The sequence below is a fragment of the Oreochromis niloticus genome, linkage group LG4, assembly GCF_001858045.2.
Source record: "Oreochromis niloticus isolate F11D_XX linkage group LG4, O_niloticus_UMD_NMBU, whole genome shotgun sequence".
NCBI classification, from domain to species: Eukaryota; Metazoa; Chordata; class Actinopteri; order Cichliformes; family Cichlidae; genus Oreochromis; species Oreochromis niloticus.
The window spans coordinates 6,418,354-6,432,242 of NC_031969.2; the positions used below are offsets into that span (position 1 = coordinate 6,418,354).

General features: G+C 39.5%; 1 protein-coding gene across 2 annotated transcripts in view; it reads left to right on the top strand.

Annotated features, from left to right (window-relative positions):
• Positions 1-2,431: 2,431 nt before the first annotated feature.
• rrn3 (RRN3 homolog, RNA polymerase I transcription factor) overlaps positions 2,432-13,889 on the top strand; it is a 37,005-nt gene continuing 25,547 nt past the window's right edge. Inside the window, exons 1-7 of one of the 2 annotated variants that reach the window (XM_019355937.2) lie at positions 2,432-2,751; positions 2,995-3,051; positions 3,125-3,214; positions 5,260-5,389; positions 6,442-6,501; positions 6,628-6,691; positions 11,033-11,102. In XM_019355937.2, the coding sequence (XP_019211482.1) occupies positions 2,656-2,751; positions 2,995-3,051; positions 3,125-3,214; positions 5,260-5,389; positions 6,442-6,501; positions 6,628-6,691; positions 11,033-11,102 (567 nt within the window). In that variant the 5' untranslated portion in view covers positions 2,432-2,655. The remainder of the gene's footprint in view (positions 2,752-2,994; positions 3,052-3,124; positions 3,215-5,259; positions 5,390-6,441; positions 6,502-6,627; positions 6,692-11,032; positions 11,103-13,889) is intronic. The other variant, XM_019355938.2, reaches the window with a different exon arrangement.

Genomic DNA, 13,889 nt, shown 5'->3' on the forward strand with positions numbered 1-13,889 from the left:
TACCAGTTAAAAGTTTTAGAACACCCCAGTTTTTCCAGTTATTTATTGCAATTTAAGTCGTTGAAGTTCAATGGATAGCTTGAAATGGTACAAAGGTAAGTGGTGAACTGACAGAGGTTTTAAAAAAAGAATGGTTACCCAAAAATTATACAAAAAGGCCTTTTTCAGGGAACACAAAATGAGTTAACGATTTAAAGCTGTTCTGCAGCAACGGCGGTTCAAGTCTTGAAAGCTGGTGCTACTAATTCCTACAGGTGTTCCAACTGTTCTGGGTTACTTACAACCATCTCTGTCTAAATAAAATGGTGTCTGCATTTATGCTTCAATCTCTAATAATTGGCTATGTACCACAGGCCTTCAAGCTTCAACAGTGGACTCATCTCTATGCTTGTCCTGCTAGACCTCAGTGCAGCGTTCGATACTGTTGACCATAATATCCTATTAGAGTGATTAGAGCACGCTGTAGGTACTACAGGTACTGTGCTGCAGTGGTTTGTATCATATCTATCTAATAGACTCCAATTTGTTCATGTAAATGGAGAGTCAGGAGAGGTTTAACTACTGCCAGCTTGAAGGCCTGTGGTACATAGCTGATTATTAGAGATAGGTTGATCATATTTAAGATTGAAGAATTAATTAATGGCAGGACTTCTTTGAGCAGTTTTGTAGGAATGGGGTCTAAAAGACACGTTGATGGTTTGGAGGAAGTAATTATTGAAGTTAACTCAGAAAGATCAATTGGAGAAAAAGAGTCTAACTTAACATCAATGGTACTAAGAGTAGCTGTAGATAATATTACATCTGTGGGATGATTATTGGTAATTTTTTCTCTAATGATTAAAATTTTATTTGTGAAGAAGTTCATGAAGTCATTACTAGTTAACGTTAAAGGGATGGTTGGCTCAGTAGAGCTCTGACTGTTTGTCAGCCTGGCTACAGTGCTGAAGAGAAACCTGGGGTTGTTCTTATTTTCTTCAATCAGTGACGAATAGTAAGATGTTCTGGCTTTGCGGAGGGCTTTCTTATAAAGCAGCAAACTATTTCTCCAGGCTAAATGATGATCCTCTAAATTTGTGACACGCCATTTCCTCTCCAGCTGAAGACCTGAGGCTGAGGGGAGGACAGTGAACTGTAATGACTCACACACGTAGATCCTACGTGTGTGAGTGATGTGTTGTATGAGGGAGTGTGTGGGGGGGAGGGGGGTATATATAAGACTGCCCCCACCACAAAGGGTGGTCTTGCAGATGAGTCCCAAATCTGACAGCATCAGATGTCACTGGAGATGACACTGTGATGAGTATGAAGCTATATAAAAGTCTTTCAAAGGTTTCTTTATTTGTTGAGGATCATAAGTAATGCTTCTGGTCAAATCCTTTATAGAATTAATAGTTGTTTATTTCTTTATTTAGTTTTAACTTTGCAAAGAATTTTCCAGATTTATTGCCTTGTTTAAAGCACGCCAAACACAGCCTTTGCATCAGAAATTGCGTTTTCTTGGTAATTACTTAATGTAATTCTAGTTTTAGCTTTCTTGGGTTGTTAATAATGTGTTCTTGTGGTGAGGCAAAGCAATCATTAGGCAGCTTTTAATGATTTTATTTTTTGTTCTAGTTCTATTTAAAAAAAAAAATTCTTATTTGAACAGTAAGATATTGTTTAAAGTGTTAGAAAAAATACTGTTGTATGACGAATCCAAACTGGGAGCGGAATCACAAGTAAGCCTGCAGTGTGAGAGCGAGTGCTCTATTGGGGTAATATAGAGTAGTATGAGGTCTTTAAGATTCATACTAATATAATACGGGCTATCAACTATGAACTAAGTAAACTAACAGAGTACACCTAAGTATAACGGAAGTATTATAATGATCATTTACATGATATGTGCTTCTTTGTCAGTGGTGCATATAATTAGTTGGATACATGAAATTTATCCAATGATAATAATTTCATCAGGCTGAGTTGATAAAAATTGATGTAAATGGCTGCATGCTCTGTGATAGTGAGTTAAAAATGTGTTATCTTTGATCCAACTTTGATTTTATTCTATTCTGTACAGTACAGTTGTGTACTGTATTTATTCTTATTGTATTCTAATTTTTGCTTCATAACTTTTGCACTGTCCACTTCCTGCTGTGACAAAACAAATTTCCCACGTGTGGGACTAATAAAGGCTATCTTATCTTATCTTAATCTGTTTACTCTGCTTTTCTTTCCTTTTTTGTTGCTTTATAAAAGCTACATTTATTCTTTTTGTTTGTTCGTTTGTTGTATTTGTTCAGCCTGTGTTATTGTTACGGTGTGAGCCTTGACTCACAGCCTGTGTTTGTTTGTACATAAGCTCAATAAAGTTACTTCACTCAGGTAGGAACCTTCCTGAGCGAAATGGATTCCTTGAACGTTCTCCTTTAATGTGACACTCCTGCTCCGAACAATCACTTCCGTAAACACGCAGTTCTCTTCCTGTTACTTTCGCGTGGTTTTGGACGGGACGTCCTGGAGTTTGTTTTCCGGAAGCGTGTTTCCTTTGATCAAACTAGTTAACGCCACAGTATCGAGAGCTGTACGGTGTGAGAGATGTAACGAGCGAGTCTCCTTTCCAGCTCTGTCTTTCAGCTTAACAAGCAAAGACCAGCGTTAGCTGCCCGGTGGGTTATGGAAATAGACGGTCGAGACTTTCTGAAGACCCCTTCTGTGAAGACGGTCAGATTTGGAGGTAGTGTTGCGGAGACGTTAGAGAAACACAAACACGTGAGTTATATCTTAGGGTTGTCATTCTTGGAAAATGATAAAGAGAGATATTTATTTAGGGTTGTTGATTCTGGTGACACATCTACGAGATGGTCCACTAAGTTATTAAATGAATCTAGACCCACCTGCTGGCCTGTCTGTGGATTCTGCTGACCTTCGTAAAGTTGTTTACAAACACCTCTATGTTTCCTACGCTTTTGGTGAACTGCTTTTTTGGTGAGCTGTTTCTCCTTGTTTTTTAAGGGAGACTCGAGTGATTATGAACTCCTGAAACATCAGCTGGTTGATCCTGAGATAAAGGTAAGCATTAGTGTGAGGGCACCCTGTGGTGTGGTGGACTTTGCTTCTCAGTGAACGCCCTCTCCTCCGACAGGATGCTCAGATCATCAACTGGCTGCAAGAATTTCGGACTTGTGTGACCCACCTGACCAAGGATCATGAACAGCTCATTTATACTATACTGGTGAGTGTAAATATTAACATGATGCAAGGAGAAGAGTACTATATTTACTCCACCGGGGGTCCAAGTGATCTGAGTCGATCTAAAACAAACATCACATCAACAAACTGCATGCTGCTGATTAGCCTGTCAGCATGGCAAGCAGACGGCTTAGCAGCAGATGTACCGTTGCCTCGGTGTCCGCCATTGTTGTGTAGCGTTTAAATGAGCTCATGGGACTTTTGGGTGTTGCTATAACGACCCCACGAACATTGAGGTGGTACTCAGTTATATTGTAAAATCACCAAAACCGAGCAGAGTAGGTACGAGTGGAAAAGAGGCATAAGCTTTAATTTTTAAAAGGATCCATTTTAAAGTTTCAGAGCTTTTAATATGCAGCTGTTACTTTAGACCTAAACAGCAGCACTGAGTGCAGGCAGTGCACTAAATGACCAGATTAACCAGTTTCTGCAGCACTGATCACATGTTGCATTTTACCAGTATATTTTTATGTTCTATAGATTTTTAAATTTATTTGATAATGTTTCTGTTGGAGCTGTCATGAATTTTCTCTTTATTGTGGGATTTTCACATGACATGTGAAATGCCCATTATAGTTTAGTTAGATACTGCCAACACCACCCCTCTCATGTGAGTGCGCAGGGCAAACCCCAAGTTAACTTACTGCTCACACTAATCACCACAGTTACAGAACAAATGTCACCTGACAGAAAAACATATAGAATCAAACACAGGATGAACTGTAGTCCTCGGGTCTGGGGCCCATCTGCACACTGAGCCGTCACACCAGCCATCCACTCCATCAGCAACAGACAAAAAAAGCGAGTGCAAGACAAACTGGCCTGTGTAGGACCTGCTGCCTCGCAACCCACCCAAACTACCCCACAACTGAGAGAAAAAATGAATTTGTTTGATCTTAAACATGTAAATGTTAAAAAAAAAAAAAGTCATCAGGAATTTGGCAAATACTTTTTCACAGCACTATTATAGCCTAAAAACAGGACCTAGGCAGGTTTTGTTCTTGTATTTGATTGACTTGCATTGACTGTAAATAACATACTGTAATGCTGTTGCTGGCCTCTTGTGGCAGTAAATTCAAACTTTGAATGAGGCAGTCTGTCATTATAGACTCATTCAAAAAAAAAGAGGATGGAAATGCCTTTTATTTTGTTTTCTCTAATAAATAAATGCCTATTGCAAGCTACACTGATAATACCTTGATTAGTATATTTTTATTATATTGTCATGAATATTATCGCATATTTCTTTGAAATATTGTTATAAAACTAATATAACTTATAACCTAGCCCTGTTCCTCAGTGTGGGTGAGAGGTCATTTGCTTTTTAAAGCAACATCTTAAACTAGTATGTATTAATAAAACAAAGAAATTAAATTGAGCCAAGAAAAAAGAGGGTAGATATACAAGATATAGAACATGTATGCCTTCACCAAATTTGTAATGACCTCATTCCAATATGAAATTCAATTTTCTTTATATTGCACCAAATCGCAACAACAGTCGCCTCTACAGTTGACAGGGAAAGTATTATTGTGATCAGACCTGCAGAGAGAACCGCACATCCAGAACGCTGACTCGTTGTTCTTAGTTTAATCCACACCCGTTTAGCCTTCTGCTCCTGTAGTAACCAGACAATAACCCTTGATCACTGATTCCCCACACCAGCGTTCAAGTTTGAATCAGGACCAATATTAGAGTCAAATATAAAATGAAAAAAAAAAAATTCACGGGAAAAGCCGTGGTTGATTTAACATGGACAAACAAACTTTTGTCAGTATGATATACTGTTGAGAATGTGTCATCTATTCTGTTATTTTGTTACACATTTTAAACCGTTCAGTCCACTGATACGGTCGAAGATAAAGTACTTTCTAACTCTAGCAGTGGATTATTTGGCCTTAGGTGTCTTCATGTGGTGTGAATCAGCAGACGTCCAAAAAGCTGATTGTGTTTATATGCTGGAAGACATTACACTGTGTGTGTGTGTGTGTGTGTGTGTGTGTGTGTGTGTGTGTGTTTGTTTTATAGAGGCTTCCTTGGCTGGGCCGGAGCCAGGCTGTGGTGGACGAGTACCTGGCCTTTCTGGGTAACCTGGTGTCGGCACAGACTGTCTACTTGTGTGCCTGCCTTAACATGGTGGTCTCCCACTTCACCCCCAGTATGTTACTCTGACTGGTACTGAAGTAATCATGATTCATACACGTGTTACAGTAGTAGGCTTGTGATGGTCAACGGGATGGAAATACGTGACTATCAGATGTATATATGTGATAAATATTCAAAAATTCTGTTAGATGTGGAGAAAAGCAACAAACAAAAGTCAAGAATATTTTCAGGTAGTGCTGTGCTTCTGGTGACTCGGCTCCATATTTGCAAATCTGATTTGCTGAAACATCTTCTGTGTAGTTGATGATAGACTTTTCCCAGCTTCAGTCTGAAAAACAACACAGTTCACAAATAATTGTGTTATCCTTTTAAATTAACACCATCCATTGCAAGTTTACTGAGGAGCAGGACTGATAACTTTCACTGCTTAGCTCCTAAATTAATGTTAGTGTTATATTGTTAGCGATAGCCACTAACTTAATGGTAACTGAAGAGATGACTAATGTGCTTAAAGGGTTAAATCAGGGGTCCCCAATCTCAGTCCACGAGGGCCGGTGTCCCTGCAGGTTTTAGATCTCACCCTGGGTCAACACACCTGAATCACATGATTAGCTCATTACCAGGCCTCTGGAGAACTTCAAGACATGTTGAGGAGGTAATTTATCCATTTAAATCAGCTGTGATGGATCAAGGACACATCTAAAACCTGCAGAGACACCGGCCCTTGTGGACTGAGATTGGGGACCCCTGGGTTAAATGATTAATGCTAATGTGTGTGCCGCCCAGGTTAACCTTTATGATAACTGTTTAATACTTCAGTGTTGAGGAAATGGGAACTTTACTAATCCTTGATATTCCTCATAAAGACCTGTTCAGTGTTATGCATGGCAACTCCTCCTCACGTGTTCAGGTGTAATGAGGGGAGGGGTTGTGTGCAGACGGGCAGCTGTGTGACAGCTGGATGAGGCAAAGACAGTGTCTATACTGTAACCAATGGTATCTGATCTGACAGTCATTTTTAGGATCTGATACAGTATTGTTGTCTTTCTTGTTGTCATCACTTCTCTATTGCATGATGGAGAAACAACTTGTGTGTTTTTTCAGAGCGAGTGACCATCTGTGAAGGAGGAGTGGATATCTCTGATTCAGATGATGAAGATGAGAGTAAGATTTTTCTCTTCTCCTATGAAGTGGTTGTTTCAAACATCATAACCTTGCAGTGGTTCACATGTGTTGTCAAAGAAGTGAGACGCAGGTGTGAGCTTGTATGGCTTTTTTTTTTTTTTTAAGATCTACCCAGAAACTTTGATCACTGTCACCAGGCGCTGCAGCTCATCATCAGATACGTTCCCTCGTAAGTCTGTGTCCCCTATTATTCTGCTGGCTTCTCTTCTTTATTTGTTTGGCCTTTAAACTCTGAATTTGTACACTTGAGCTTTGATTCATCACTGGACTTCTTTCTGTGGAGGACCCGAGTAACAAAATGAATTAATTAAAGGCACCATTAAATAATTCATTAACATTGGAATTAATGAAATAAATATTTAATTACTTAATTAAATGCCCATTCATTTCATTTAGAAGCATTTAATAAATTATTTATTTATTTAGTTATTTCAAATTTTATTTAATTATTGACACATTTAATTCATTATTTAATAACGTATTTATTTAATTCATTTTGGCACTCAGGGGGCGGGGTTAACACTGATGGAGTCTTCCATTGCTTTGGCCTGGTGACCATTCTTTCAGTGGGCGTTTCTCCACAACCAGCATGTAGAAAATAACTGAACTGTGCTTTGAAATCACCTGTTTGTGTGTCACCAAATACACTTTTAATATTTTCTTAGCCGAGCATGTAGTGGTTTAATCTTCAGGTATCTGGTGGGTTTTTCAAGACAGAGCAAAAGTGCTTCGATGATTTCAGAGATGTCTGCCAGCTCAGTCTCACAGCACAGCGTGTGATAGACCTGCTCGCCTCCCAAGCACTCTGGTGCTAAACTGTCGACAAAGCTCAGGTCCCGGTACACAGCTGTCATAACCCCCGCTGACTGTACACCGACATTATTTACTGAGGTTATATCTGTCGGGTCTTTATTTCCTGATGTTCATATGTGTCATACTTGTTTCAGTCGCCAATTCTGAATTATAACTAACATTAAAAACATGTTTAAGGAGAAGAGAGCAAATAAATAATCAGTGATCAATAATCAGTGTGACCACACGCGTAATCTTTATAAAAAGAGATACCACTGGTGTTTCTGTCATGTAGTAACTGTTAGGTTTAACTGTACAAAGCTTGTGAGACACAGACTTCACAATGTGTCTGTGAAGGTTCTCAGTCATCCAGGTCATCGTAGTCAAAGGAGTTTGCAAAGAAAAGCGTCTGGACTTCTTTAAGTTGCTTGAAGACGTTTCACCTCTCATCCGAGAAGCTTCTTCAGTTCTAAGGTCAAATGGCCGAGAGTCCCAGATTTAAACCCAGTGGGAGTATCCCCCCAAAGAGGGACAAAGGACCCCCTGGTGATCCTCTAATCGCATGAGCCAAGGTGTGAAAGTGGGTGTGGGACCTAATCAGCCAGGGTTTCGGGTGAGCTCATTGTGAAACCTGGCCCCACCCTATCATGTGAATTCCTGAGGTCAGATGGCCCAGGATGTGAGTGGGCGTTAAGGCGTCTGGGGAGGGAACTCAAAACTGGATTATAGATGGCAGACAGTTGGTGTCGTAAACCACGCCTCTGTTCAAAGATGGTCGCTCACAGTGGACATAGATGGCCTCTTTCACTCCTCTTTCAAACCATCTGTCCTCTCTGTCCAATATGTGAACATTGGCATCCTCGAAAGAGTGACCTTTATCCTTAAGATGCAGGTGGACTGCTGAGTCTGTTCTGTGGAGGTGGCTCTTCTATGTTGTGCCATGCGCTTGTGAAGTGGCTGTTTGGTCTCTCCAATGTAGAGGTCTGGGCATTCCTCGCTGCACTGTACAGCATACACCACGTTGTTCAGTCTGTGTTTTGGAGTTTTGTCTTTCGGGTGAACCAGTTTCTGTCTGAGTGTGTTGCTGGGTCTGAAGTACACTGGGATGTCGTGCTTGGAGAAAACTCTCCTGAGTTTCTCTGATACACCGGCTACATAGGGGATGACAACGTTGTTGCGTCTGTCTTTCTTATCCTCCCTCGCTGGTGTCTGATCTTCTTTTCTCAGACTGACCTTAGAACTGAAGAAGCTTCTCGGATGAGAGGTGAAACGTCTTCAAGCAACTTAAAGAAGTCCAGATGCTTTTCTTTGCAAATTCCTTTGACAGACTTCACAATGTTTGACTAATATTTTAATTGTGAATATTAATCATGAGGCTAAACGGGCAGTCCAGCTGCTGCCATCAGGTCAGCATATTCAGGATATCTTTCGGTTATCTGGAATCACTGACCCTAACACTGGGAGCAGGATTAACGGTCACATGAAGCTGGTTATCAGCGCTCTGAGTTAACTCAGAGTTTCCCAGCACGGGCACATGAAAGTGTCGGCAACATCAAACTAATCTAACGGTCATCTACGAATCGAATTCACGGGTCATATCGATATTCTTTTACTAAAAATCAACCTTGTTAGTGCCAACTATTACAGAGATGTGAAATTCTACAATAAACAGACAATAAAATATACCAGTCTCAGGCAACACTGTTGTAAAAGAGATGGACGCTTGCGTTTGTCGCAGATCAGATTGGAATGAATGTGACTGGTTGAACAGGTGTTCATGATGTGTGTTCTGTGTTATCTGCATTTCCATCAGTGTAAGAGACTCAGCAGCAGAAACAAACAGAACAACATTTATACATTTAACAAATCACCAGATTAATCCACGCATGTTCCCGTGACAATGCCACGCACTGTCTGCGCAGTGATTTTAGTACAGCACGACGCTCATTTAAAACATATTCCCCACATCATTCCCCGTTTAAAACACTTCAAACATGCTGTAAATAAAAGTGAAAACGTGGCACTTCCAGCTGATTTATAATCGAAATGATCAAACCTGCTGTTTGAGTTTGTATTCTCTCAGCTGCAGACTCGCTGCTGTTTAAAGGTTTGAGAGCAAAGATTTCATATAAAACACACTCAGTCTACGTACACATTTGACATGAGGTCAGTAGTTACAGTGTCTGTGTCCTGTTCTAAGATCATATATGTAAAATTGTTTTTAGCCAACAGGAGAAAGTTAAATATAGTTGTGTCTGTGACTTTATATTACTGATGGCCATCAGGGAAACACAAAGACTGGAGGCAGACGGGCTGTTTTCATCATCAACACATTTCCATGTGTTTCACAGTTTTACAGCAGGACCCTGCTGTACATGAAACAGCTGGCACTTCTTTAACTTACTGGCGATATGAGTGTTTACGTTTTTCATTACAAAAGAATTGTCTGACTTAGTTAACTAAAGTTAACTTGGAACACCGGGGCTGTGAGCTCAGTACACTCTGTACACGGTACGCTCCACTAACAGTCAGCTGGAACATTGCCGGAAACATCTGAGCACTTTTGCAAACATGTTCTATGTTGACAACCTGACCAGAGATGTGAAGATTACGCCACTACATTTTGAAATGCATTCTGGGATACCTGGCTGCCCCAAGTCCATACTACCACCAGTTCATAGCGATTGATTATCTAGGATCGACCTGTCTTGATTAACTTTGCACAGTAACCAATCAGATGTTAGACAAGCTGCAGTGGCAGCATTAACCCCGCCCCCGGGTTTGCTGGGTGAGGCTGACAGATAAAATTGATTCAAGAACACAGCCGCAGGGCCAGGAGTGCCAAAAGGAATTAAATAAAAAAAAGTCATTAAATAATTAATTACATTTGTCATTAATGAAATAATTAAATGTGTCATGAATCAAATACAATTTGAAATAAATAAATACATAATTTATTAAATGTTTTAAATGAAATGAATGGGCATTTAATGAATTATTTAAATATTTATTTCATTAATTCCAATTTTAATGAATTAATGAAAGATTTAATTAATTATTTAATGGTGTATTTAATCAATTCCTTTTGTCACTCCTGGCCCTCCATATTCTTTCAACCCCTTTGTGTGTAAAGGTTGTAATGTCTCTAGTGCTGTAACTTCACAAAACCATGGGGTTGGTGGTACTGCCCTTTAATAAACTGCAGTATTGCTCACATGTTCACATGCTAGGTATGTTTTTGGTAGTCATAACATAAGCAGGTATGAAATAGATATCCAGCTAGCTTTAAATCTGGCAAAATCCCATTTCCAAATCTGCCCACGGAGTTTGATTTAACTAGCTTATCTTTTCCCTTTAAGGTGGTATTCTTATCTTGCAATTGCTGCAAGTGAATTTCTTGCCTAACAGCCAAATTCCCTTTTGTCTCAGCAGGCTTTATTATAATATAACTTGCTTTCTTCTTCTTCTTTGACATTAATTTACCTACTAATACAAACAAGTAGCCGCTAGCTTGTTACTGTAAACAAAAAAAAGTTATCTTGTAACTAATGTTGTTGCGAGATAAACACACAGGACCGAGCATAAATGGATACTTTGTGTACACTTTGTTTTATTTGATGTCAGTCAGCCCTGCATTGTGGCTTCACTGTGATTTTCACCCCTCATGTTACATTTTTTTAATGTTTTTGTAATGTAAAGATTTGTCCTCTTCTTTTAGCACAAGTCGCTTTCTGATGCCCATTTTGCAAGAAAGCTTTCCCTTCATACAGAAATCCTCAAGAACACTGGTAAGTTACAGGCAAGACCCTGACCTCCCCATACTATTAATAGGCTGTGGTCTATAACTTAAAATATGGAACGCCAGGACTGCCATAATGAATTAATTAAATACACCATTAAATAATTAATTAAATGTGGCAATAATTAATTAAAATGGGAAATAATTAATTAAATACATATTTTTGACACATTTAATTAATTATTGCCACATTTAAATAATTATTTAATGGTGTATTTAATTAATTCATTTTGGCACACTTGAGTCCTTCAGGTCTCACCATGAAATAATTTTATCTGTCAACCTCACCCATCAAACCCAGGGGGCGGGGTTAACACTGATCGAGTCAAAACCATTGCTTTGGCCTGGTGGCCATTGTTTTTAGCAGGCGTTTCTGCACACCAAAAAACGGAATGTGGAAACTAACAGAACTGAACTTTGAAAAACCCTGTTTGTGTGTCACCAAATACCATTTTAGTATTTTTTTTAGCCGAGAATGTGGTGGTTTAATCTTCAGATGTCTGGTCAGTTTGTCAAGATACAGCCTCTTTGCAAAAGTGCTTTGACGATTTTGGAGATGTCTGCCCAGCCCAGTCTCACAGCAAAGCGTGGGACAGACCCGCTCGCCTCCCAAGCAATCGAGCTGTTATTACCATCGACAAAGCGCAGGCCCCGGTACACAGCTGTAATAACCCCGGCAGTATACACTGACTTCATTCACTGAGGTTATATTTATCGGGTCTTTATTTCCTGATGTCCTTATGTGTCATACGTGTTTCAGTCGCCAATTCTGAATTATAACAAACATTAAAAACACGTTTAAGGAGAAGAGAGCAAATAAATAATCAGTGATCAATAATCAGTGTGACCACACGCGTAATCTTTATAAAAAGAGATACCACTGGTGTTTCTGTCATGTAGTAACTGTTAGGTTTAACTGTACAAAGCTTGTGAGACACAGACTTCACAATGTGTCTGTGAAGGTTCTCAGTCATCCAGGTCATCGTAGTCAAAGGAGTTTGCAAAGAAAAGCGTCTGGACTTCTTTAAGTTGCTTGAAGACGTTTCACCTCTCATCCGAGAAGCTTCTTCAGTTCTAAGGTCAAATGGCCGAGAGTCCCAGATTTAAACCCAGTGGGAGTATCCCCCCAAAGAGGGACAAAGGACCCCCTGGTGATCCTCTAATCACATGATCCTCTAATCACATGAGCCAAGGTGTGAAAGTATGAAACACATACAGACTTCATGATGTTGGGCTAATATTTTTATTGTGAATATTAATCATGAGGGTAAACGGCCCTGTACACCACGGAGCGAGGTCAGCATCTCCACGACATCTTCAGCTCTCTGAGTTAACCCAGTTTCCCAGCTGACTAATCTAACGGTCATCTACGAATATGTCACGGGTCATATCAATATGATTTTACAGAAAATCATCCTTATCACTGCCAACTATTCCAGAGATGTGGAAATCTACAGCATAAAGAACAGAAAAATATAGCAGTCTAGCAACACTGTAACAGAGATGAACGCATCAGTTTGTCACAGATCAAAGTGGAATGAAAGTGATTGGTTAAACAGGTGTTCGTGATCTGTGTTATCTGCGTTTTTATCAGCGTAAGAGACTCAGCAGCAGATTAGAATAACATTTATACATTTAATAAATCACCAAATTAATACTCGCAAGAAACGAGCAAACCTGTTCCGACAGTTTGAGTTTGTATTCCCTCAGCTGCAGACTCGCTGTTGTTTAAATGTTTGAGAGCGAAGATTAGATATAGATTATATAAAAAATCCAGCCGCTCTGCTGGATTGACGCATAAGCAGCTGTAATTTAAACAGCTGGCACAGCGGAAACCTACCGGCGACATGAGTGTTTATGTTTGTCATTGCAAAAGAACTGTCTGAATGGTTAACTGAATTTAACTTGGATAAATTATAGTTAAGGAGTATCACAGATAACGCCCACGGAGCTGTGTGACTGTTCAACTGTTCACCACTACACTGAAATAAGTAGGCTATTACTGAAATACACGTGCTATATCATAAACTATGATATAAATAGGGAGGTCCTACTAACATGTTTAGTTTTAAAGGACACCTTCCTGCCTTTAGTCTCATTCATGAATTAGTTTTCTTCTAACATCCAGAAGTCTGCACGTTTCATAGTTTCTAACAAGCCTTTGACAGTTAAACATAACATGACCGAAAAAGCAACAACTACAAAAAAAAAACCTCCACACAAATTATATGTTAACCTCATTTAGTTTTAGTTAGGTAAACTCTAAAAATTCTAACAGATACCTGGTGCTTAGAATACAGTTGATGATGATGTAATATTTCTGTCCAGGTTGCGGTCTTCATGATGAACATGCTGTTGCAAACTCTGCTCCTCTCGGTGGAAATGCGCCTTCTCTTTCCTCTTTGTATAAAAACATTTTTAAAGTCAGTTTAATCTCAAAATTGACTGTCAAATCCAAAACACACCAGAAAAGCGAATGGTTCAGTCTAACACAGTGAACCATTAAACTTCAGTAAAACTATGCGGTTATGAAACGTAACTTTGACCTCAGCCAAACCGATTTGCTCAGTTGTAAATAAAACAGCGAAGTAAACGTGACCCGACAGACAAAACCTGAGTGAATGAAGTCCAGTGTTTAACCACTGAGAGCTAAAACTCAGGTGAGGTTTCAAAGCTGTGTGCCGGTGATTGGACATCAGCCGCTGATAAAGCTGGTTCGCCTATAAAATGCTCTGTAGGGAAACAAGCTCCAGCAGCTCTACGCTCAGGAAAAAAA